The 25,353-nt window shown below is 39.5% G+C and overlaps 1 protein-coding gene across 12 annotated transcripts in view; it reads left to right on the top strand.

Moving 5' to 3' along the window:
* Nucleotides 1-24,748, top strand: part of SRSF11 (serine and arginine rich splicing factor 11) — a 40,513-nt gene extending 15,765 nt beyond the window's left edge. For 3 of the 12 annotated variants that reach the window (XM_027825872.3, XM_007063435.4, XM_027825871.2), the window contains 11 exons: nt 2,349-2,482; nt 6,482-6,591; nt 8,122-8,214; nt 9,000-9,049; nt 10,630-10,757; nt 11,930-12,011; nt 19,890-20,021; nt 20,665-20,754; nt 21,817-21,912; nt 22,433-22,571; nt 22,679-24,056. In XM_027825872.3, the coding sequence (XP_027681673.2) occupies nt 2,349-2,482; nt 6,482-6,591; nt 8,122-8,214; nt 9,000-9,049; nt 10,630-10,757; nt 11,930-12,011; nt 19,890-20,021; nt 20,665-20,754; nt 21,817-21,912; nt 22,433-22,571; nt 22,679-22,876 (1,252 nt within the window). In that variant the 3' untranslated portion in view covers nt 22,877-24,056. The other 9 variants (XM_037907369.2, XM_043520836.1, XM_037907372.1 and 6 more) reach the window with 8 other exon arrangements.
* The last annotated feature ends 605 nt before the right edge of the window (nt 24,749-25,353 follow it).

Raw genomic sequence — 25,353 nt, 5'->3', positions numbered from 1 at the left:
CATTACATGTTGACTTGCAACTAAATTTAGCCTTTATACTAAATTTGGTGCTTCTCTTTGCTAACCAGGAGGATAACTGTATACACATTCATTTAAGTAGTTGTATACCTTAACATATGTATTCAGATTCTTAACTTTTATTATGTTAGAAAATGGTGAATGATGCATTACTTATTTACTAGATTGATATTTTACCTTTGATTTGTCGAGTTCTATTTGGAAAAATGCACAAAAACCGCATTCTAAATTTTTTTATTAGTTAAATAAAACGAGCTTAAGTGTGCTGGATACATAAGAAAAAAAGTTTATCGCAACATGTTTTGCATTTAAAACAAACTGATTTATTAAACAAAGGAAGTGTTGTTGTCTCTAGTTATTGATTTCTTTCTGGTCACCATGGCCTTCAAGATTGTAGAACTAAGAAGTGTCATTCTCTCTTACTTAGTTTTTATTCATAGATGGAAGGGGGAAACAAGCTGTCCTGCTTTTTCAACTCACAATCAGTTTCTTAGCTTTAAATGAACTAGTTATTGAACTGAACTAGTTGAATGAACTGAAATGAGAAAATAGTCTCTTTGCACCTGCAGAAGAGGCTACTGCTGTTAGAAGCTGCGTTTAGCACTTCAGCAAATTCTGGTTTCCAGTGCTTAGCCAGTGACTTCCACCAGTGTAGTGATTTGACTTTCAAAGATGCTGCTTTTTTTTTAATTTAATTTTAAATGATTTTAAGATTATAGTAAATGAAGGCTTTGACATAAGTTATCGTACTTTTAAATAGGTTTATTTTATTTAAATTTTTAAATAAAGGAATCAGAAGTTTTAAAAAAAATTAACATTTGTTTTTAGCCACCCTGTTTTGAAAACATAAAGTCCAAATTATGAACCCTTTATAGATTAATTCAAACACCTTGAATTGCACCAGGATACTAATTAGAAGCCAGTAATCTATTGTGAACAGGTAAAATATGCTCCATGTTTGTAGGTATCTGAATGAAGACAATCTTCATTTGATAGACAATTTTTCAGCCACAGTGTTTCTACTGCTCAGAACTGCAAGATATTTGTGGGGAGTTGTGTCCGCAACATCGATAGGGGTCTTGCCTCATCTACCATGCAAGTGTGGCTGCTGCCTGAGACTCCCTCACTGGCTGGGTAGTTTATTCCTCTGTGTAAATGAAAACTCCACTCCTACCAGGGTAAATGAAAAAACAAATTCCAAACCTTTACACATGCTCTTTGGACACCTTGAAGCTGATGTCCCTTACAACCTTCAACTCTTCGCCCCTTATCACGGAGAAATGGAAAAGATCTTCCCACTCTCTGCCAGAAATTCCAGGGTTCTTCACCCTCCCTAGGATCCTGCAACAAACAGTTTTACATGGTCCCAATGTGTATTTCCCTTGGGTAGTCATTCAGCTTTAATTGCAGCTCCACCAACAGTTGCTGCAGGTGAACTGTGGCATAGACATGAACCTGGATCTGCCCTATAAGGGACATTCTAGTCTCCTTCAAGTTCGCTACATAAGAATTCAAAAACTCTTGATGCGATTGGTGAGATTTAAAATCCATTGCCTGCCACCTTAATTTCTTGACTTTCTGTTTGATCTATTTCTGGTCCTGTGTTGTTGCAAATTCTAGTTCTGTGTATAATGTGCCCAGCTTCAAATTTGAACTTCATGCTTTTTGTGCATTTTGGAAGTTGGTCATAAGGAAACGCATGATAAACTTTAGCCTAAAAGATAAACCTATTGAAAATGTGTGAATAGCTAAATGAAAGTGCTATTTTAATCATTACTCTGTGCTTAATACAACTTCAAAAATTATTTTGGACCAAAAGCAGAGGGTGTAGAAATTGCTGTGTTTGGAATTTCTGTGGGGGCATATACCTTCTTTCTCTTGCCGCTGCCACCACCGCCCTTTCACATCTTACCCACTGGATCACTCTCCTGAATCATGCTTACCAGTTTGTATTCAGATAACTGGCTAATTTAGAGAAGATTGTGTGTGGTAGAATTAGCATTTATTTATCTGTTGCAAATGGGGGAATAAAATTAATTTCCTATCCTGTAGTTAGATCTCTGGTGATCACGGCAAAGCAACTTCATTCAGTATCATTTCATTCTTATGTACGCGTTCTTATCAATCATCATTGTTAATGAAAGCTTAATGGTAAGAACTGATACAAAATTCAAACCACACTGCAACACTTGTGCTATATATTCAAATACATAGTCTTTAGACTTAATACAGTGAACAGATTGCAGAAGTTTAAGTGTTTTTAATGAATTTGTCTGATTTTTTGTTAAGTTTGTATCTAATATCCCCCTTTTTTTTTCCTTTTTCTTTAGTGATTCTCCTTTGCCTGTTTCATCACGGGTCTGTTTTGTAAAGTTCCATGATCCTGACTCAGCAGTTGTGGCCCAGCATCTGACAAACACTGTGTTCGTTGACAGAGCGTTGATAGTCGTACCATATGCAGAAGGTTTGTGAATTGTTTAATGACCTATGAAGTCGTCATAAGATGGCAGTCTACCCCAGTATAGTTCAGTAGAGTGAGGTTTAGTAACGTGTAAAATATCTAAGATATTAACGTTTTGAAACCCTTGGTACGCTGTCATTAGGTCTTTCATTAAAGCAAATTTTTGTTTTTCTGTTGACACCCGATGAAAGCTGGAAGTTTTCCTGTTAATCTTTTATATAAGAAAATCTTACATTTAAGGTGTGAATATTTTTAAGCAGAATTATATGAAAATTATGCTCTTAATTCATCAAAGTCCCTAAGACATGTTTCTAACCAGACTTAAAAATGCTGACTTGTATGCATAAGAAACATTGCCTTAAAGATGAATTATTCAGGATATGTATTTTTATATAATTTCCTCATGCAAGTTTTTTCTCCCTCTTTGAGAGTGAATGGGGGAGTGGATTAGCAGTTATTTTGCAGTGTCCTTGCTACTTCGTTTAGTTGACAACTTCTCTGAAAAAACATTCACCCTCCCTGTAAATTCCAGTATACCAAGGGTTTGAATGATTATGCTTTAAGATGAAAGTGAGATCTTCCAAGAGGTGCCAAATGGGCACTGGGTATTAGATTTTATTCCAAGTTTTCTTGTTCAGGCTTGCTATATTTTATAGAATTTCACTGAATAATAAACTCTTCTCTCTGTTATTTGTGTGTGTGATTTTTGTAGTGGAGAAGGCAAATGCAAAGCCCTTCCAGATGACTGAAACACAGTGGGTCCTCTGCAGCTACAGGGGATTCTAGACATTAACTAAAGGCCAGCAAGCACTCAAGTCCCCAAGTGTTTTCCTGGTGTAACCACTTGTTAACTACATTTTCTCTTCTTCTTCTTTTTTTTTTTTTTTAACATTATAGGGTGTTACAGTAATTTGAAAGACAGTGAGCAGGTTTTTTGGAACTTGTTTTAAAACAATGTGTCGAGAAGACAACACTTCTTACAGAAGTCTCATTAAACTTTACTAGGCTTTAGAAGTAGTTTATTTCAAATATACTGATTATTGGTTTATTCTTAAATTTTTTACTTAAAATCCTTTTGAAATAGAGTAAAATCTCTGCGGATTAAGTCATATTACAGTAACAAATTTAAGATAAGGCCTATGTTGTTCAGACTTTTGACAAGGCAATTTAATTCTGTCAGCTGTCTTCCATGGCTGTTGAGCAGTCATAGGTTCTTGTTAAAAGAAAAATTTTAAAAGAAATTAAACATTTAAGACTTAATTACTTACTTTAAAATTTGTAGCATGATCTGTAATTGAGTCATTTTTCAAAATACAGAACACTTTCTAAGTAGTTGCTTTGGTTTACATTAATCTGGGTAAAAAGTGAATCTTAAGGAATTTCTTCCTTATTCTTATTTATACGTTATTAAGTCATGCTATAATAACAGTATCTCTTTCAATAGCATTTAAATATTTTATAGGCCCTTGTTTAAGAACTTTAAACTCAATATTTGAATTACTGATGGGTAATGTGGTTCTCTGTCAGTATGACTGATGGATTTGCTTGGTGGTGGATAAACTTGGCATTTAGAGAAATCTGCCCAATAGTTTCAGTTCAGAATGTGCTAAAGATGATATGTTACAAGTTAAACCAATACTAGCATTTTAGTGGGCCTATTTTGAACAAGGAGTTTCTTGTGGGATGAGCGGCATCTTGTGTGTGGTTCTGGAGATTCAGAATTCTGGACATGATATGGCATATCACAGTACAGAGTCTGCTGTTTTCAAGTTAAATTTAAGTCCCTTATTTTTGTAATAAAATGTTTGCTTTTATACTTGGAATACAGAGTTTTCTCTTTATATTTATCAGTAGGGCCCCAATTCAACAAGGTACTTAAGCACAGTACAGGAAGGTATTTGAAGTCAGCAAGACTACTTACGTGCTTATAGCTAGGCACATGCTTAAGTAGTCTGCTGAACTGGAGCCCAATACTCTATAATTTCTATTGTGATATTCTGTATTAATGTTGTCCATCACTAAAGTAAATGTTAATTATTACACTGCACAGATAATAGTCCCCTATATCACAATCACAGTCCAGTTTTAGCTTTTACTGACATTTTTGGTGTTGGCTGTTGCTTTGTGTGTTAGACCTATACACAAAGTCTACGGTAAGGCATAGTATTAATTTTAATTTTCACTGTGATATTCCTAGATTTGGAAGGAATTTTAATATTAAAGATGGTTGGGGGGTTATTTAGGTTCTTTGGTTAATATTTGTTTCTTTTGTCTGTTTCTTTTTCTTTCATTTCTACACATTCAAGCAGTATTTCTTGGTTCTAACAAAGCAGCAGTAAAAAAAAACTTTGCCGCATGAAAATTAACTGGTGAGGGGCCTCATTGCTTTTTTTAAATTGTAGTTTTATTTATTTCTAAATACTTTAAAAAAAAAAAAAAAGAGGATCAGATGCATGACTTTTTTTTTAATGGATGCAGATCTTCTGAGGTGTCTCAAGATAAATCAGAGGAGTTGTATTTAGATGCCAGAAATGTTGTATTTGCACTAATTTGAAATATGTGTAGATATAATTTATAATATCCTCTGAGACATAATTTTGCATGCAAAATTACCCCTAATCTCTATAGGTATGTTAATATATTGATGCATTAATGCCCTATATCTAAATGACCTTTTCCCCCCCTCTCCCTCCATAACTTTTGGTATCTAAATTGATGACCGCTCAATGACACAAGCAAGATAACACTGCTGTGTATTATACATTTGTTTGTATTATCGGCACTTCTCAGTATAGGTGGAAGGAACCATTACCTTTATTTAACAGTGGTTTTTCTTTTTTGTTGTTGTGTTTTACAGTTCTTTTCCCTGGTTCAGCCTGAACTATATACCAGGCCCTGCTGAAAATACCACCCAACAGTTTTCTTCTGCAGCTTATCCAGTTTCTCTTAAGTGCCCTGTACATATTGTATGTTTTATGATGAGATGCAGTTTCTCAATATGTATTACAGAAACACTACTGGTATTTGCAAATATATAGTAAAATTGTATTATTGAACTCTCATTTTGGGGGCTTGGGCACATTAACAGATTAATCCATCTGTATAGGGCTTTTGCTGTTGGATAGAATAAAAATTACCTACATACATATTTGTTTCGTAGTAGGACCCTTAATAAGATTGTTCTGTGTGCAGAATAGGCAGTAAAATCAGCCACACTTGTCTTAGTTGGCTACAAGAGTTTGGGCCAGAAGTTTTTTCTGAAATGGCAATATGTAGCAGCATTCTTGGTACAGTAAGTGTGGCACATAATGGAACATATGCATTTTACTGGACAGGTAAGGAATGTGCCACAATATATTGTATATACACACACAGCGTGTATTTGGAGATCTACAGACACTTTCATATTCATTTGACGAGTCAGCAAAAGCCCTACGCTTTATTCAACAAAATATTTCCTTACCGTCTCTTAATTTTTACAAAATTTGTATGGTAGGTGTAAAAAATCATAGTGAACTGTACCATATTATTAACCCCTAAATCAAACTTTTTTTGTCTTGTGTATCTTGATTTTTCTGTGTGCTTTATAGTGAAGCAGCCGACACGAGTCGTTGTTCATAAAACAGCTTTTGAAAGTTGAGAGCACACCCCTGGAGAACCGACTGTGCTTGCTTACGTTTGGTTCATGACTTAAAAATCGAGTACAGGTGATGAAATCTTGGCAGTGTTAACAAAAAAGTAGTGTGTATTGTGCTATTTTTTACGCTAGAAACTTAACCATTTGTAGAGAAAAAGGAACAGTCAAATTTTCACACATTGAAGTTTCATTCTGACATAAAATTTAATGATAAATATTAATAGAAATCAAGCTTTATATTTTAGCCAACATAAGTACTTTCAACAAACTCAGGTGGTGTATCAGGGAGACATTTTCTGGGTGTATTTGTGTGTTTTCTGACCTTGAGAGAGAATATATTCTAATGCAAGGCTGTTTCTCTGCAGGAATTATTCCTGATGAGACTAAGGCTTTATCTCTTTTGGCACCAGCTAATGCTGTGGCAGGTCTGCTGCCTGGAGGTGGTCTCCTGCCTACTCCCAACCCACTTTCTCAGGTAGGTTTTCATTTGCTTGGAGTGAAAGGAATACTGTACATATTTTGCTAGATCTTAATCTACTAAATTAATGCACTTGGGCAAATAGGCTTGGATGGCAAGAAGAGATTTGACTGTGTATTGATCATTGTAGTGGTTTAGTTAAATACTGTAACCATACTGCAAATCAGTTGTACCATGATGAACTGTATGGTATAACAATGGTAGGTTGTTAGTGTGGAGACTGGGTTTTTACAAGCATGCTCAGAAATTTAATTAGTGCTTCTGGTAGCCTGTATAAGTTCTTCAGTGACTCCTAACCATGGGGAAGAAGAGTTTGGGATTAAATTATTCAGAAGATTTTATCAGACTTCTGTTGGGGCAAGTTCTCAGTTCTATCTCTTTATATTAAAACCGTTAAATAACTTGGTCCAGAACTGGCTTTAAATACAGTTATTGTTTGAAGGGTTAGTTTCTCTTAAGATGGACTGTATACATTCTTGAAAATGTGTATATTGTACACAGATCCTTAACTTCAATTGTGCCAATCTGAAATGTGCTTTACTTTGAAATTTATTTAATAGATTTTCTAATATGATTATTTAGGCTTTCTCAGAAACTATTATGGCTGGTATGGATTTTCAAAAGCATCTAAAGGAGTTAGGTGCCCAGCTTCCATTGACTTTCAGTGGGAGTTGGGCATATAACTTCAGTAGGCAGTTTCAGAATTCCATTATTGTTTTCATAGAATCTGTTTGAGTATCCTTGTATGCCTTTAAAGGGGGAGGGAAAGTACATACTTACTATGCAGATCTGTTTTCTGTGTGTATTCAGTCATAATTGCTCACTTCAGTGAGAAAAATGGTGGGGGGGGGAAGGCGTTGTGTATTTTTAAAACTGCCTTTTACTTTGGCTAGCATTGCAGACCCACTGCAACTAAAATAGTGAGATGGATTCTGTTCCTTCCTTTTTAGCATCTGCAGTTGTTTACTAAATTCTAATGGCTTACATCTGGTCAGTCAGTTTGCACAGGTATTTCTGAAGGTATAATATCACCTTCAGAGCCTTTTATTGGGCATGATGAATGCTACAGAAAGAATCCTGGTAGAGTTTGTAGTCTGGCTGTTAAAATTGCCTTTTTAATTGTAATCTAAGCATACTTGCTATAGAAAGTGAAGCAATAAACATAGTGATATTTTTAGTCACTTTTCCAAAAAAAAAAAAAAAAAAAGTCATTTTAAGTTGTTTGTGTGGAATATAATGGCAAAGTCTTTTTGGTTGGTGGTTGTTTCCCTCCTACCCACCCAGCCCAAGGGAGTGGGAGGCAATCTTTTTTTCCCCCTAAAATTCCTATAGTATAAACTTCTATATGTTTCAGTTTGCAAATACATAAGTAGGAGAGGCGAAGTGCTCTTACTGGCACTTTTGCTAAAGGGTATATTAATGTACATGACTGCTAGATTGGGTTTAAATTAGGAGGTCATGTGGTACTGTTAAAGGGATTGTACTGTGTCAATGCCTGTTTTTTAATGTATCATCTGTGTGTTATAGATTGGTGCTGTTCCTTTAGCTGCTTTGGGAGCTCCTGCTCTTGATCCTGCCCTAGCTGCTCTTGGGCTTCCTGGAGCAAACTTAAACTCTCAGGTATGTAAATGACTTTTTATTTTTTTCCCAGCTTTGGCAGACTTTTAGACTGTGATCAGTAGATTGTGATCCACCAGTATATTAATTGACAGACTGAAGGTCCAGGACTTGCTATATTTATTCCTGAACCAGTGCTAAAAAAATACTGCTATAGCAAGGGACCAAATTGGGCATAGTTTTAAGTTCCAGTAATTTTTAGAAATTAATCCCATTTTTCATATGATACAGTACATTTGTTTATGGGCCTAGCAGTTTGATAGTACAACTTAAAAATCCTTTTGCAGTCTTGCTTCTTTTCTAATTTAATCCTGACACTTGAGATAATATATACTAAAGAATTACTGTCTCTAAAACCCAGTGGTTGATTCCAACTGAAGACTTGGAACACCAGCATTCAAATGGTGTAGGTCAGACTCCTGGGGGAATTCTGTGCCTAAAAATTCTGCACAGAATATTTTAAAGTTCTGCAAATTTTATTTGTCAAAATAACACTTTATAATCATGCCATTTTCAATTATTTTGGTAATTTATTTCAAAATGTCTGTCTGCAAGTATGTCTGTAACAATACAGACACACACACACAAATTCCCCCAGAAGTAGAAGGTTAAAGAAACCACTGAACCCTAGTCCCTGTTTCTTTGTGTTGTCTCTGCATTTCTCAACTGTAAGCACTTTGTGCTCTTGTTTTTAGCTATATTCCATGTGTATTCAGGCCTGGTTAACCTGTCAATGTGTTAAAGCAAATTTCATGCTTTTCAACATGTTTTAAAATGTCTCTTCACAGTCTCTTGCGGCAGATCAGCTACTAAAGCTTATGAGCACAGTGGATCCAAAGTAAGTGCAAGTGATAGCTTTCAGTATTTAGGTTTATATTGGCGTGCACTTAATCTTGAGGGTAATGTTTCATGTCACTCAATACTGACCCATTTCCCACACCTGGCCAGATAAAGACTGGAAGAAACTAGCTTCCTGTGGAAGCCACCTGGGCTGGGGGTGGGGGTGGGGAGTTGGTTCACCGTAGCACTAGGCATCAAAGACTGTGTTTCTCTTAATTTGGTGGCGAGAGGAATTCAGTTTTTTCATTACTCCATGCCCTTTATGTAAAGAAACTTGTGGTGCAGTCACTTAAATCCTTTTAAACCATTAGGTACAAGCAAGTACACCTTGCACTGGAACAAGTTGACTTCTGAAAACAAAGTTAAAACGGAATCTTGTGTTCTGCAGGTCAAATCAATCTGAATTAGTTTACTTTCTCCTCTAAGGATTTACCCTTTAAGCCGATCAGAATAAAAATTTCTGCCTTTTCAAAAAATATTTGAGGGGTAACATTGGCAACTGGTATCTATACAAGACAATAAATGGACCCCTTACTACTTGTGGGCTCAATAGTGATACCCTGGGCCAAAGCAATAAGAGGATGTAAGCTGTCCCATGTCCTCATACCCTGTATCACTGCTTCCAGCACAGAGCAGTTTTGTGGAGCTTGCTACATATGATGTCTATCCAACCTCTTTCCATTTCTTCCCTGCCCACCCCTGTGAGTAGGGGAAGGAGCAATGTAGTTACATTGGATACACATGAATACGCTTCATCTCCAGTTGTGCTTTGGTCTTCTTGATTACACCCCTGCATGCTCAAGCAATATTTTTATACTCCTCCCTAGTCATCTGTCCAAGTTTTCACTTCTTGTAAGCATCCTTTTTGTGTTTAAGCCCACCGTAATTTCTCTGTTAAGCCAAGCTGGACACCTGCCATATTTACTGTTCTTTCTGCGCATCGGGATGATTTGTTCCTGTGCCCTCAATAAGGCTTCTTTAAAATACAGCCAGTCTTCTGGCCTCCTTACCCCCTCATCTTAACCTCTCAGGGGGTCCTGTCCATCAGTTCCCTGAGGGAGTCAAAGTCTGCTTTTCTGAAGTCCAGGGTCCGTATTCTGCTGCTTTCCTTTCTTCCTTTTGTCAGGATCCTGAACTCGACCATCTCATGGTGATCACTGGGCATGCTCATGCTGCCCAGTGTGCAGTGGTGTGGTCATGGTGCCTGGCTCATGTTGTCCTGTGCGCAGAGGTGTGGCCATCGAGCATGGCTCCTGCAGCCCTGTGTGTGATGGTGTGGTTGTGGTGGGTTCAGTCAGATAGGCTGGAGGGTGAATGGTAAAAAATCATTTTGCCAGCCAGCCTTGGAACCACAGATAGCAACTGTGCACATGACACTCTTTCCCCCAAGCAGTGGCAAGACCAGGAGGGAGTTTGACTCAGAGCTGCAATCTCCTTCTTGGGCTAATCAAAGAGCAGTACCCCTTACTTCCAAGCAAGCTGCAGTCTGCCCAGTCTAGGCCAGTATTCGTTTAAAAAGTCAGTTTTTTTAAAAAAATCTGAAATTTCATTTTCACTTCACTTAATGGCTTGTTCCAGGTTGAACCATGTAGCTGCAGGTCTTGTCTCACCAAGTCTGAAATCTGATACCTCCAGTAAAGAAATAGAGGAAGCTATGAAAAGAGTAAGAGAAGCACAATCACTGATTTCTGCAGCCATAGAGCCAGGTAATTGAACTACTTTTAAATATTTGGTTAAACACAATTTTTGGCGGTATAGCCGCTAAAAAGGGCTTATACACTGTAAAACATAGTTTTCATACTTCCTTATTTCATTAATGGGTTAATTTTTAATTGCAAAGTGTTGCTACTGCAGAAGAGCCTTCAAAAGTGGTTGAATGATTCACCTGGAGCTCAATTAGACCACACAGTTATTAATCTGTTATGTAAATGATGGAAGAGTGCTCTGGAGAATAAATTAGTGAATGAGACACATCATTTATCAAAGTGCATTTGATTGAAGATGATGAAATGCCTAAATCGCCCCCAGAATGAATTCTAGAGGAGTTGCTATAGCCACCTCTGCTTCAAGTTTTTTATTGAAAATATCAGGTGGTCAGATCACTTGGTTGTCAGTAAAGTGTGCTATTCTCAGTGATTGCTAGTGTTCATGTGACCAGATTAGGAAGTAGCGAAAAGGAGAGGAGGGCATTTTTGTCATAATTTGGGATAAAAATTCTGTTTCAGGGAGAGTTGGCCAATTCATTTTCAAATTCTAAATTGACACACAATGAACCTGAAACATGACCTTAAAGGTAAAAGAATGTGGTCGTGCCCTATTTTCTTTTGTTGCTTTACAATAGGTTAAAGAAGTCTGAATGCTTTAAATGTATTTTGAGATAGAAGGGAACTTGAGAGAAGCTCCATTGATCAGAAGTGTTAACTCTAGTCATCTTGATTTCTGTTCTAGGACTCTCTTTTAAAGGATCCAAAGCAGTGAGTTGGGTTTCTCAGCCCTTAAATGAAGGGGTGGGAATGCTGAAACTTTAACATAAGTTTTTCTTCCCACAGCTAAATGCTTGAGTTGAGCAGGTGTGAAAATTTTTTTTCACTAGTATGAATAAAAATCACTTCCCCTCTAAATCAAGTTTCATGTTATGTCATAGTCTACTAGTTCTCCATAGCATCTTCCAAGAACAGGCTAGACCAGACCAGAATTTCTGATATTTAAAACAAAACAAAAACACCACCACCACCAAAAAACAACTTTTCAAGCTTTCTTTTGCTTCTTTATGATGTCTGAAGAGGGTGCAAACACACACTTACTTCCTTTTATGGGTGGTCTTAAAGATAGATACCACTTTTACCTTTGTACTAATGTTTCCCCTTCGTAATTTCAGATAAAAAAGATGAAAAACGAAGGCATTCAAGATCAAGATCACGATCAAGAAGGAGGAGAACTCCTTCTACTTCTAGGCACAGGTTAGATTTCTCACTCCATAAATATTAACAGAAATAAGTGCCTTACACAGTTCCTTCAAAATTCCGTTTAAAACGTTAAGCTTGGCAATACCGGCTGTTAGGTATAAATAGAGAAAAAAGCAAATCTGTTTAGTGGTGTTAAGTTGACCACCAGGACCAGTGCAGAGTATGACAGTGAGTAAAGCCATGTAGAGAGCTTGGGAACGTGGATTGGAAAGTGACATTGTAGCACAGACAGTCCTGTACTTTACAGCACCAAGAGTTGCACTGACAACTTGCTCGGAGCCTTAAGAGTGTCTACTGAAACATTTTTATTTCTCACCCTGTGTGGTGGAGCAGATGTCCCACACAAGCAGAAAAAGGGTTAAGGAGAGCCTGTGGTCTCATCTAGCCTCGCCCTGCTATACCTTTAGCCAATGCCAAACCTGCAGGGGGAATAAAAGGAGAGAGCCTGGCTCAGTTGGGGGCTAGTTGGTCAGGAAGGAGGGACAGAGGGACCTGAAGGGAGCTTTGCCTGCAGAGCTGTAGCAGGACAGTCACTGGAGGGGAGCAGTTAGACCCCAGGAGTGAGCAGCTCGTCTCTCCCTCCCTCCCTCCCTCCCCCCGTGGCTGTGTTATGGTGCCTAGAAGGTCTCCAGGAGGTTGCTGCTCTCTCCATGCTATATGGATTTGATGGAGAATACAGGCAATGACCTTCTTCCTGTGGAAGGGAGCTGGTCAAACCTTAAAAAAGGAGGGACCCTAAACAAATGCCACCAGCCCCCGTAGCTGGATGCATATGGATTAGCTGCTGAAATGAATGGCTGAGCAGAATGCTCAACAGCAACTCTTCCAGCCAATGGCCAACCAGCGGGAGCAGTTAATCCATGATCTAGCAGCCCAACCGCAGCAGCTGGTACAACAATTGGTCACCCTAATACAGCCAGCCACTACAGTGGTACCAGCAGGCCTAGACCCAATGTCAGATCCTGTTCCTGTCAGGAACAGAGATAGGGCCTAATAGTGACACCAAGGTGTTCCTCAAAATCTTTGAACAGGTAGTCACAGCAGCTCGTTGGCCCCTTGAACAGCAGGCAGATTTGCTTGCCCTATACTTAACTGGGAGAGTGCAAATGGTTTATGTAACTTTAGACCTTTTTACTGCCTGAGATTATGGACAGGTCAAAGTGGCCATCCACAATGCTCTGGATGTCTCAGAAGAGACGTTCTGACACTTCCTGGAGGAGTAGTATCCTCTGAGAGCATGGCTCCCCCCCCCCCCCCCCCCCTCCAGTTGCCCAAAAGCTATGAGATTTGTGTGGAGATGGCTCAGACCTCAGATAAAGACATGAACCTTGGTGGTAGAGAGAATTTTATTCAAAAAGTTCACCCAGAGACTCCCCTTCTCCACTCCCTCCCCCGAGGGAAAGGACTGGATCCTACAGCTTCAACCTGAGGCAATGACTGACACCCTTTGCCTCATGGAGTACTATCTGACAACCAAGATCCCCATGATGATGATCTGCTACGGGCCTGCTGGAGCCAAGGGACGAGCACAGGCGAATGAGAGAGCTGGCCACAGAGGCTGATGTCTTGGCAGGGGTTCCACCCTGCTGACCCCTTACCAGGACACATGAGGTGAGGTCCTGTGTGTTGCAGGGACGTTGGATAGCCTGGACCAAAGGTCTGGAGCTGTTGACCTGGGTCCCAGTTCAAGAAACCACCAAGCTGCCTGGCCTTAAGAAGGGAACAACTATGGAAACTGAAGTGGGGAGACCCTACTCAGAGGGGACTTTTCAGGGACCCCAGGGGATGCTGATCACAGCAGCAAAGCCCAAAACATGGCTGTCCTGGGCATTGTTCCCAAGATCGCAGCTTTCGGCATATCTGGATAGCGGGAGCCCATGTTTGAAGAGCAAAGTCTTGTGAAGTTGATCACCCCCATAAGGGTGATCTTTTGGACTCAGCATATTCTCAATCCTGATGTTGATCTTGGTGGTCCCAAATCCTGGATCACCCTGGGTAACTCTCCTTCTATGATATGTACACAGGGACATGAAACCCTACCCTCGCGTCCAAGTTAACCTAATTGTGGGGAAGCATAATGGTTGGCCTGGCCCCATCCCTTGCCTATTCAGTTATTAATGGCTGAGATTGGGAATATTTCAGGGATCTGATGAAGGAATCTTTGGGACCTTTTTCTGAGCAACAAGTCTCCCCAATTCCACATACCCTAGTGAACCTGGTGTGGGAGATGTCTCTTCTCCAGGAGCAGGAACTTTCACGCAAATTGGCAACAGCCAAACAGAGTGACGCCCAATATTATCCCAACTTGGAGACCCTTTCTTCCCTCGAGTATGAGATCATAACAAAATTTTCAAACTCCTTGAAGAATGGAAAGCTAATGACATCCTGAGCTGACCCTATACCCAAGTGATGGTTGTCGGTGAGGAATTGGTGGAACCTTGACTAGATGAAGCTTCCCTCATTTTGAGAGAAGGCCAACTGCCTATTTCACCTTGAGAGAGACTACCAGACCAAGGAAATGAGAAAACCAGCTTCTGGTGCCCAGATCCTACCAGAGGGAGGTTATATGGCTGGTCCACACCAGATCCTTCATGGGCACCTTGGGATGGAGAAAACACTGTCTCGAATTCTAGCCTGGGCTTTTTGGCCTTTAGTGTATATGGACTTCCCCAGCTTTTGTGCTTCGTGTGCCAGCTCACAGCACTCTGGACAGTAGTTCCCCTCCCACCCATGAACATACCCTTTGAATGTATTGGAATGGACATAGTTGGCCCCGTAACTATGCTGCAAGCTACCAGTACATTCTGGTGCTTGTAGACTATGCCACCTCGTATCCTGAAGCTCATACGTGTGTGCTCCATAAATACCAGAGTAGCTGCTTCTGAACTTTTGAAGATCTTTGCCTGGGTTTGGGTTCCATGGGAAATTATAATGGACTTGTGTACAAACCTCATTTCCCAGACAATGAAGCAAGAATGTCAGTTGTGAAAATGAAGACTCTCTGAATGTTTGTCCACTGTTCCCACAGAGATGGGCTAATGGAACACTTTAACAGGTTGCTAAAGAATATGCTGAGAAGGTTCATAGCTATGGATATCTGCCACTGGGACCATGTGAGGTGCCACAATCCTCCACCGGCTTCCTAACATTTGAGCTATTATGTGGGAGACAAGCATGAGGGGTTTTGGATCTCATTCAGCAAATGTGGGAAGAACGGTCACCTCAGTTTGACATTGTGGTACAGTGTGTTCTTAGACTTCAGGAGAAGCCTGAAGTTCTAGGCTCATTTGCCAGTAAGAACCTCCTAGGTGCCCAGATCACACAGGAAGCATCCTGTCATAAAGGGATCCACCTCCAGGTGTTTCACCCTGAGGATCAAGTTCTCTTGTTATTTCCAAATTCGTGTGGAATCAAAGCTGCTGTCAGGGGCCTTATGAGGTGATACAACAAGTGGAGCCTGTGAATTATGAGATCCAGCAACAGACAGACAGAAATTCAAAGTTTACCCCATGAATCTTTTAATGCTATGGAAAGCCTTGTTCATAGCCCCTACCCGCTGGAGACCAAATTAGTCCCGCAGGCCACTGCAGTCTTGAGGGTTGGGATGATCAAAATCAGGAGCAATGTCACTCCAGAACAGAGGGTCCAGCCCCACCAGCTGATCACTGCTGCCTTCTCCACTGTGTTTTCTGTGCAGCCCAGATGAGCTCATCTGATCACTCATCACGTCCAGACTGAACCAGAACACTTGAGTCCAAGAAAATCTACAACCCCATCATCCCAAGAGGATGAGAAAAACTAACTGATGCTCCTGCTTCACAGTGCTAGTGCTGAGAATAATTGAGTTGTTTACTGACTGGAGAGCCCAGTAACGCTGGTCCCTAAGCCAGTTAGGACCACTTGCTTTTGCATAGATTTCAGGAAAGTCATCATATTGAAAGTTGATGCCTACCCTCTGCCATGTGTTGACTAATTCTTGACTGGCTAGATGAGGTGGAGTACATTACCCTCATGCCTGAGACCTGGGGAAAAAACAGCCTTGCTTCCCCTTTTGGCTTCTTTTCAATTCTTGATTTGCTGTTTGGATTCCATGACCCCCCAGCCACATTCAGAAGGTTAATGGACCAGGTCTTCCAGCCCCATAACATGCTGCTGCATACCTGGATGACATCGTAATCTGTAGTCAGACTTTTGATGATCATCTGAAACATGTAACTGCCGTGCTCCTGTTCCTTAGGGTGGCTGGCCTCACTGCAAACCCTACTAAATGCCATCTGGCAAAAATGAGATGACGTACGTAGAGTACATCCTGGGGAAGGGCAAGGTGCAACCCTTGTGGATAAGGTCCAGGCCCTACAGACACGCCCTTCACCAGCCCCAAAGAAACAGGTACACTGTTTCCTAAGACTGAAATAATGCTACCAACAGTTTATTACTGGCTTTTTGGCCATGCAGCCTCTCTTATGGATCTCATTAAACCAATAGCCAAAGAAATTCCAGTGGACCAACATATGTGAAAAGGCCTTTCAGACCCATAGGGCTCACCTCTTCTGAGAACCTGTCTCGTATAGCTGCAGCTTCACTAGGAAATTCCCACTACAGAGTAACACCTCTGATGTGGGACTAGAGGCGGTCTTATCCCAGTTGGTGGAATGTGAAAAAAACACCCCACCCTCTACCTTGGTTGGAAATTATTCCCAATGGAGAAGGCATATTCCATAATCACGAAAGAGGCATAGTCAGTGAAGTGGACCATGGACTTGCTGTTATACTACCTTCTTGGCAATAATTTCAATTTAGTTAGCAACCATGCCGTGCTACGTTGGCTCCACGCCATGAAAGACACCCAACCCCAAATTACGAAGATGGTATCTATCTCTCAAGCCCTTCTCCTTCCACATCCAGTACATCACACAAATTGTGATTGTTTTTCTTGGGAGAGCTGGTGGGGGAGGGAGGTACCCAAAATGGTATTTGGGGGTGGGAGATGTGATGGGATAGAAAGGCCCCACACCAGCAGAGAAAGAGTTAAGGAGAGCCTGTGGGCAAGGCTGGCTCCCACGTGAGCTATATCTGCACCCAGTGCTAAGCCTGGAGGAGGAATAAAAGGACGGAACCTGGCTGTTGGGAGCTGGCTGGTCAGCACAAAGGATGGAGTTCTGCCTTTCTGCTTGCAGAGCTGCGGAAGAACGGGTCTGCTAGCTGGAGGAACATTTAACCCCAGAAACAGGCAATGCATGAGTATGAGACTGGGAGACAAGCCTGAAGAGAAGGGTGGGGTGCTCCACTGGAAGACTGGGGGATGGCCCAGAATTGACTTGGGTGTGCTTTTTCATTTGGAACTGTTTTAGGCCTCTTTCCCCCTCCTCCCTCACAGTGGGATAAGACTGAAGGGACAACTAATTCATGGGCCAGAGGCCTACTACAGTGTCACCAGAAGGGGGGACTCATTTCTCTCCTTGGAAGACCCAAGTTAGGGCACTTCAAAGGTCCCCATGAGGGTGTTGCTCTTGCCACACTATTACACTGTGTTTATAATCTAATTAAGTATTTTACCTCTTATCAATGCAATTTTAAAAACTGAATGCATTAATCTTCCCCAATCCCAAACCCTTCCCTCTTCATTGCTGTCAACAACTAACCTATTCTATCGTTTGGCCAATCTTCATGTTTTACTTATCCTACCACTGCGTCCTCTATGCTGCAAAGTAATGTCTGTTTGTACTACTTTAAATCTGTCCTTTCATTTTTCATCCTTAGTTGTATAATCCATGCTCAGGTAATCACATGTCTAGATTTCTGCAGGGTTCTCTTTAAGGTTGACTGTGTTTGCAATATCAAACACTGGGAAATTTGTTTGCAACATATATTTGGGTTATGCAATATTCAGACACGCACAAATTATATGTGCTGATGCCACTACTGCCGGCTTCTGATTCAACAATGACACATACGTATTTGATATGGTCTCACATGACCTTCTCATAAACAAACTAAGAAAATGCAACATAGATGAAGCTACTAATAAGCTACTAATAAGGTGGGTGCAAAACTGGTTGGAAAACCGTTCCCAGAGAGTAGTTAACAGTGGTTCACATTGCTGGAAGGGCATAAAAAGTGGGGTCCCGCAGGGATCAGTTCTGAGTCTGGTTCTGTTCAATATCTTCATCAGTGATTTAGATGATGGCATAGAGAGTACGTTATAAAGTTTGCGGACGATACTAAGCTGGGAGGGGTTGCAAGTGCTTTGGAGGCTAGGGTTAAAATTCCAAATGATCTGGACAAACTGGAGAAATGGTCTGAAGTAAACAGGATGAAATTCAATGAGGACAAATGCAAAGTACTGCATTTAGGAAGGAGCAATCAGTTGCACACATACAAAATAGGAAATTACTGCCTAGAAAGGAATACTGTGGAAAGGGATCTGGGAGTCATAGTTAAATATGAGTGAACAGTGTAACACTGTTGCAAAAAAAGCAAACATCATTCTGTGATATATTAGCAGGAGTTTCGTAAGCAAGATACGAGAAGTAATTCTTCCGCTCTACTCCGTGCTGGTTAGGCCTCAACTGGAATATTGTGTCCAGTCCTGGGCACCACGTTTCAGGGAAGATGTGGACAAATTGCAAAAAGTCCAGAGAAGAGAAACAAAAATGATTTAAGCTCTAGAAGACATAACCTACGAGGGAAGATTGAAAAAACTGGGTTTGTTAAGTCTGGAAAAAAGATGACTGAGAAGGGGACATAACAGTTTTCAAGTACATAAAAGGTTGTTACAAGGAGGAGGGAAATAAATTGTTCTTAACCTCTGAGGATAGGACAAGAAGCAATAGGATTAAATTGCAGTAAGGGAGGTTTAGGTTGGACATTAGGAAAAACTTCCTAACTGTCAGGGTGGTTAAGCACTGGAATAAATTGCCTAGGGAGGTTGTGGAATCTCCATGGAGATTTTTAAGAGCAGGTTAGACACACCTGTCAGGAATGGTTTAGATAATACTTAGTCCTGTCATGAGAGCAGGGGACTGGACTAGATTCAATGATTTCAAAGTGGATAATATTTTCAGAAACATTCACTTTTAGTTTAAAAAAATATATATATTCACACTCATTTGACTCGGTCTTCACTCCAAAAACACTGTTTCATATACTGAATGCATATTCCACTGGGCTGTTTGCTCCTGGTAAACACAGCAAATTTTACTCCATATACTAGTGGCTTAAACACTTTAGGGTTTTTTTTTAGAATGTCCTGACTGATAAAATATCCTGGTTTTACATTTAAGGTGTTCCAATGCAATATCTTGGCACTTTGTCTCTGGCCTCTCAGTTCTTATCTTGCACCTCAATAGTCTGTCCACAGTTAGGTCATGCTAATTATGTCCCTCCTGTCTTCATACTGCTCTACTGGGTCCCCTAAATCTTCTGCATCAAGTTTCAGCTTGACCTGCAGTGTTCCACGAGTGTTTGCATCTCTCATCTGCCTGCCAACATGCTTTACCAAATACTTTTTCCTCTAGCTCTCATCTCCATGCCTTCTGTGCTGCTCCTACTGCTGATCAGTATGCATTCACTTTCTCCATTTCAAATAATTCCTCCAAAACTTCCTTGCCACCCTGTCTGTTTTCTTCTGCTACCATAAGTGTTTACTCACACATCGAAGTACATAATGTTGCCTAGCTGATAGAGGTTTCCATCACTCGTTCATTACCTGTACTTTGTGGCGCTTTCTTTTCTGTTGTGGCCTTTCTGGGCATGACTTTATGGGTTCCATCTTTATTTTTTCTGTATGCGCTGACCGCTTTTAACTAATAGTCTGGTATGCCTAGGTCAAATATATTTTCGTAATCCTGAGGCTAATGTGTTGTTCGATAGACGATCAAGAAGCAGATCAAGGAGGAGGTCACATTCAAAGTCAAGAAGTAGGCGGCGATCTAAAAGTCCAAGAAGGAGGAGATCTCATTCCAGAGAGAGAGGCAGAAGGTCTAGGAGCGCATCCAAAACTAAGTAATTCCCTCTTGCAACTTCAGAAATTTTCTAGAAATCCAGTTGTTAATTCTGAAATATATGTAATTTAACTTCTATTAAAGAAAATAGCCAGGTCATCAACTACTGCCAAGTAATTTGTGGCACAGTAATAAAAACTAACAGTGATAGATATTGAAGTGTAGCACTGACGAGGTTTAAACAAATAACATTTTTGCATAATCTAACTTTTCATGTCTTTGAGGAAGTATCTTCGTAAGAGTAGGTTTGTGTGATGCCCAAAGTTAAGATACCTGAGTATGTATTTAAGAACTTAAATGTGGCCTCATTTTCATAGATGCTGAAAACATGCAGCTCCTGTTAGTTTCAGTGGGAGCTGCGGATGCTTATTACATTTAAAAATCAGTTGTAACTTTTAGCATCTAAGCTTGGTAACTTCTTGGCTGTCTCAAAAAGAATTAAAATTGCTGTTCTGCTATTTCAGTAATTGTCCCACTCTGCTTTCACTCTCTCACTAATGAGTTTCACAGTGGAGAGACAATTTGTGCTGTAAAATGTCAGAGAGTTGTGGTTATCTGGTATTATTTCCTGTTCTTGGGACATGCAAATATTTGTCTCTAAAACTGACTGGTTTTGAATATATAACATTTCATTGCCTTTCAAGGGATAAAAAGAAGGAAGAGAAGGAAAAGAAACGTTCTAAAACTCCACCAAAAAGCTACAGCACAACCAGACGATCGAGAAGCACAAGCAGGTACCAGAACTTGGGTTAATTTCTTAGTCTGTGTTTCAAGGATAGTATATAGTGGTATTGGTGTAAAAGTTTCTAAACTGGTTTGTTACATCATTGTGACAATTGTCCTCTTTCACCTCTGAAGAAATCAGTTATAATTTGCTGCGGAGTATTGCTATAGATTATGAATTAGCACTTCAACTAGGGTTACAGAGACTTACAGGAGCTGTTCCAACAAAACCACCACAGCCCATTTATCAAAGTACCTTCAGCTCCCACTTCAAGGAAACTGAAATAGAGACTCAGTCTTACCTGGAGCATTTAAAGAAATCTAGCCTTATTGATCTAGGCACATCTCTCTCTTTTTGTTTGTTTGGGGTTTTTTTACTGTAAATCTCATACACAAAAAAAAATATCAATCTTAAATTAACATACTCCGAGTGCTTCTGGACTCCTGAAAAGGTCACAACTCAGAGACGGTTTACTGTGACAGCTTGAAAACTACAGGAACATACCTGCGTTTATTTTGTCCACCTATAAAAGAATAATAGGAGAAAATGTACTTTCAAATAAAGCACCTCTTAAATGAGTGTGTGAGAGAGAGAGAGAGATGGATGTACCTGGACTTATGAAGGGCCTCAAATAAGTTTAAGTGCTAAGAAGGTATTTTTTGGTCTCTGAAAATAGATTTCTGCTCCTTCCTTGTTAAAAATGGATGTTGTTTGAAACAAAACCATTTTCCTATTGAAAACTGTACATGATAGCTGAAAATCAAGCTGTTTCGTCTGACTGCTACACCATTAATATCTGTAATAAGAACTTAGATGGCAATTTATTTCATGATAGTGGAGGTAGAATAGAGGGCAGCTTGTGCTGCTTATCAACAGCTGCATTGGCTTTGCAGTGCTGATAATAGTAAGTATGTCTTTGGTAAAACAAGCAGGAGTGTCTCTGTAGAGCAATACTCCTTTAGAGTGTAGATATGAGCCAGTAGAAATATATTTAAGTTAATATAAACTCTATAATTTAAACACTTCTGACTCTGAGATGTTTTTGGACTGTTCTACCCTTTAATGCCTACAGAGATCGACGGCGCAGAAGAAGCAGGAGTGGAACAAGGTCACCTAAAAAGCCCAGGTCCCCTAAAAGAAAACTGTCTCGGTCCCCATCTCCAAGAAGGTCAGTGTGCTAGCAGGCCTCTGAATTCAGTTGCTCTGTATCTCTAATTTTCAAAGGGGTGTCTGGGGAGGAAACAGTCCTGGTGCCTGAAATGTTTGAGCTATAGTGGAGGGGTATAGTTTTATCCTTTTCAACCAAGGAATTTCTTGAACTTTGCTGTAAATTCTCCATGAAAGGGAAGTCATGATTGTTGTTCTGGCACTAATAAATGTGTGTGGGAGGGTGTGTTGCATTCTGGAAATAAACTTCATGTCCTGCCTTGCACTGTTTAGAAAATTCCCCATGCTGTCTTTTCACCTCCCTCTCTTCCTTTGAGCTGCGATAGGGAGTTGGCTGGATGTGATTGTATTCTAAAGGAATACTTAACCTTGGCTCAACTGATGTTTTGTGATTGTGGTGGTGGCTTAAGCTAGGTTTTTGGCATGAGGGGCTGGTTCTGTGTGAGAGAATTACAGTAAAGTGTTAACCTTAGTTTTTGCAATGTGCAAAGATTGAGCAAGGTACTCTACTGTCATCTTAGACATAAAAAGGAAAAGAAGAAGGATAAAGACAAAGAGAGAAGCAGAGATGAGAGAGAGCGGTCAACGAGCAAGAAGAAAAAAAGCAAAGACAAAGAGAAGGATCGGGAAAGAAAATCCGAGAGTGACAAAGACGTAAAAGTATGTTTAAAAACTTGTTTAGTTTCACTGCCTTTGGTGTAGTATTAACCTTAAACCCATAAGAACCTTGAGGCAAGTTTTACTTTTACTTTTTCATCTCGGCAAAGCAGGTCACAAGGGATTATGATGAAGAAGAACAAGGATATGACAGCGAGAAAGAGAAAAAGGAAGAAAAGAAAGTAGCAGATTCTGCTTCCCCCAAAATAAAGGAATCACCAGTGGATAAGGGAAGTGGAGATTCAGCAAGAGAATCCAAAGTAAATGGGGATGATCATCATGAAGAAGACATGGATATGAGTGACTGAATATTGCCTTTGCAGTGAATGCAGCTGCAGACATGCATCAGTGTCATTCCTGTGTGATTCTTTTATGCTGTACTTGTTAATCCTAAATCTAGATGTATACAGCTCTAATCTATAAATGGTTGTAAAGCTCCTGATATTAATTTACATCAAAAGCTTTATAGTGAGAGGTACTTTGGTTGCCATTCTTGCTATGGCCAAATTTGGTTTGAGTAGCCAAGTAGATCTTATTAACTTGGTGCTGCTTCAAGCAAAAGTGAAAAGCTGCATGCATCTACAGCAGGCATGGATTGTTTATGTTGTATGATCTCCTTTAGTAAATTGGCTCACTTATGATAGTGTTTCTAGAGTTTGATTCATTGCAGTAATAGAGCAGTATAGGGAATGCACTGATTGCATGTTAATTGTGGCAGAAACATCCTAAATGTTCTAAGAAAATTCTACAACATATGATGGATCTTTTTAAGGGTCTTAAGTGTGGCTACACAAAATTAATATTCATAGTTACATCTGGAAATAAGCATTCTGATATAAATAGATAATCTTTTTAGCCATGTGGCTATTTTTGGGGGGTGGGTGGATGGGTTTTGTTTCATTTTGACAAGGTTAAAATGCACTAACCTTTTCTGATGGCTAATGTTGATGGTCTTTTACTCAGTCAATTTAAAATCCATCTCAGGCAGTGGAGAGAGGTATAGTTTAATTCCTAACTACTTCTCTTGGGTCTGGGGAGGTCAAATTTTCTGATGTAGTAATGCAAAGTCTCCTGACTTGCCCAGTGTCCAATGATTAGAGGTTGCTTTGTGCAGTTTTCGTCACCCAGTTTTTTATTTTTATTGTATTTGTTCATGAGCTAAATATGTTGCAAAAAGAGGTAGTGCATTTTAAAATTGACCTTTGTATGCTTTTAAAAGCAAGTCTACTTGATAATGTACTTTTTACTTGATCTCAAGTTGTATAAACTAATAAATTTGTGTTTACTGTCACTGCAATAGTAATCTTATGCACACAGTGATTCCATGTTATGCAAAGTAGTTAGATGAGCTGTTTTCTTAGTTAAAGACGTTTCAGAGCTTTTACTTTTGTGCAGGTAAAAACAAAAGTGGGCTACAGTCTGTGCCATGTTGATGTACAGTTTCTGAAATTGTTTTACAAGACTTTGATAATAAAACCCTTAAATTTATGCTCATGTTTCTGTAAAACTGTACTTGTATTTATTTACATTATTGAATGTATGAAATTACCTCATTCATTTAGAATTGACTTTTTCCCCCCTCACCACCTCCTTTAACAGTATCACAGTTTAAATCCATTTCTTTTACTAGTAAATGTGGTGAAGAAAACTGTTAAGCCAGTCTGTCTTTCAGCTCTGAGTTAAGCCTTTTCTCCCTCAGTACAGTATGTATTTTACCTTAACTGGGGATAAAAAGTAATAGACCTGAATGAGAACTTAAAAGTGTTAAGTACTTTTCAGATATATTTTTCTCATTGTTAAGTATGTATTTTCATTGAAATGTAAACACTTTCACCTTTTATCTTCTCTAGAATGGTGATGGAAGATTAGCAGGAACAGGATAATGAAATGCAAGGGTGTGCATCAGCTATACATCTCTAAAAGCTAACCTATTAAAGAAGGTCCTGAAATGACAGAACAATTCACTGGTTTAAATGAGTAGGTATTGGAGTCAAACTAAAATTAGCACAAGTGCTTGCAATTTTTGAGTCTGGTTTTTAAAATTGTCACTTTTCCACAGACATTTTAAAATGAAACTTGCCATTTAGACATGCAGTGTCATTTTTAGATTTTGTAGAAATGTAACTTTTAAAAAACTGTTGAGTATTTTGTCAATACAGAGAGGTATATGTCAATACAAAGAGTTCTCCTAGCCTTTTCTTTCTAGTTGAGTGAAACAAGCTGATAATCCCCATTAATCAAGAAAAAAGACATGCATACTGCATCTTCTAGTTAAGTTACATTTCCTTCACGTTTGAATTAAGTTTACCTTATCTTGCTAGCAGGTACAGAACAAAAAAAAGGCCTCCTGCTTTTATTAAAACATTTGTGGATTATTAACACTATTGCATAAGCATTGACCAATGAGGAGATCCTGTCCTCAGATAACCAACAAATGTGGTGGGTACAAACTTGGAAAAACACTACACAAATTAAGTTTACACTGTTTTTTTAAATAGGAGCATTGTGTGTTAGAATTGGTTTGTGTAAATATAACTCAAGTGCAAGTGCCTGAAGACACAGTGGAAGTAACAAAAAAGGTTTACAAACTACTATTTACTAATTCACATTCATTCACCAGTGCAATGAGTGAATCCTTCTACCTGTTATAAAATTGAACACAGATACCCTAGTTGCCATTCAGAAATCAGCATGTGCTAAATTCATTTTTTCACTAGCAGACAACTTTGGGATCATTTTGGCAAATGTTCACTTTTAAATGTAGAATACTTTGAAGTTAGCTTAG

Source organism: Chelonia mydas, chromosome 8 (genome assembly GCF_015237465.2).
Source record: "Chelonia mydas isolate rCheMyd1 chromosome 8, rCheMyd1.pri.v2, whole genome shotgun sequence".
NCBI classification, from domain to species: domain Eukaryota; kingdom Metazoa; phylum Chordata; order Testudines; family Cheloniidae; genus Chelonia; species Chelonia mydas.
Note: the sequence above shows the minus strand (reverse complement) of the source record. Positions and strands in the feature narration are given on the sequence as shown.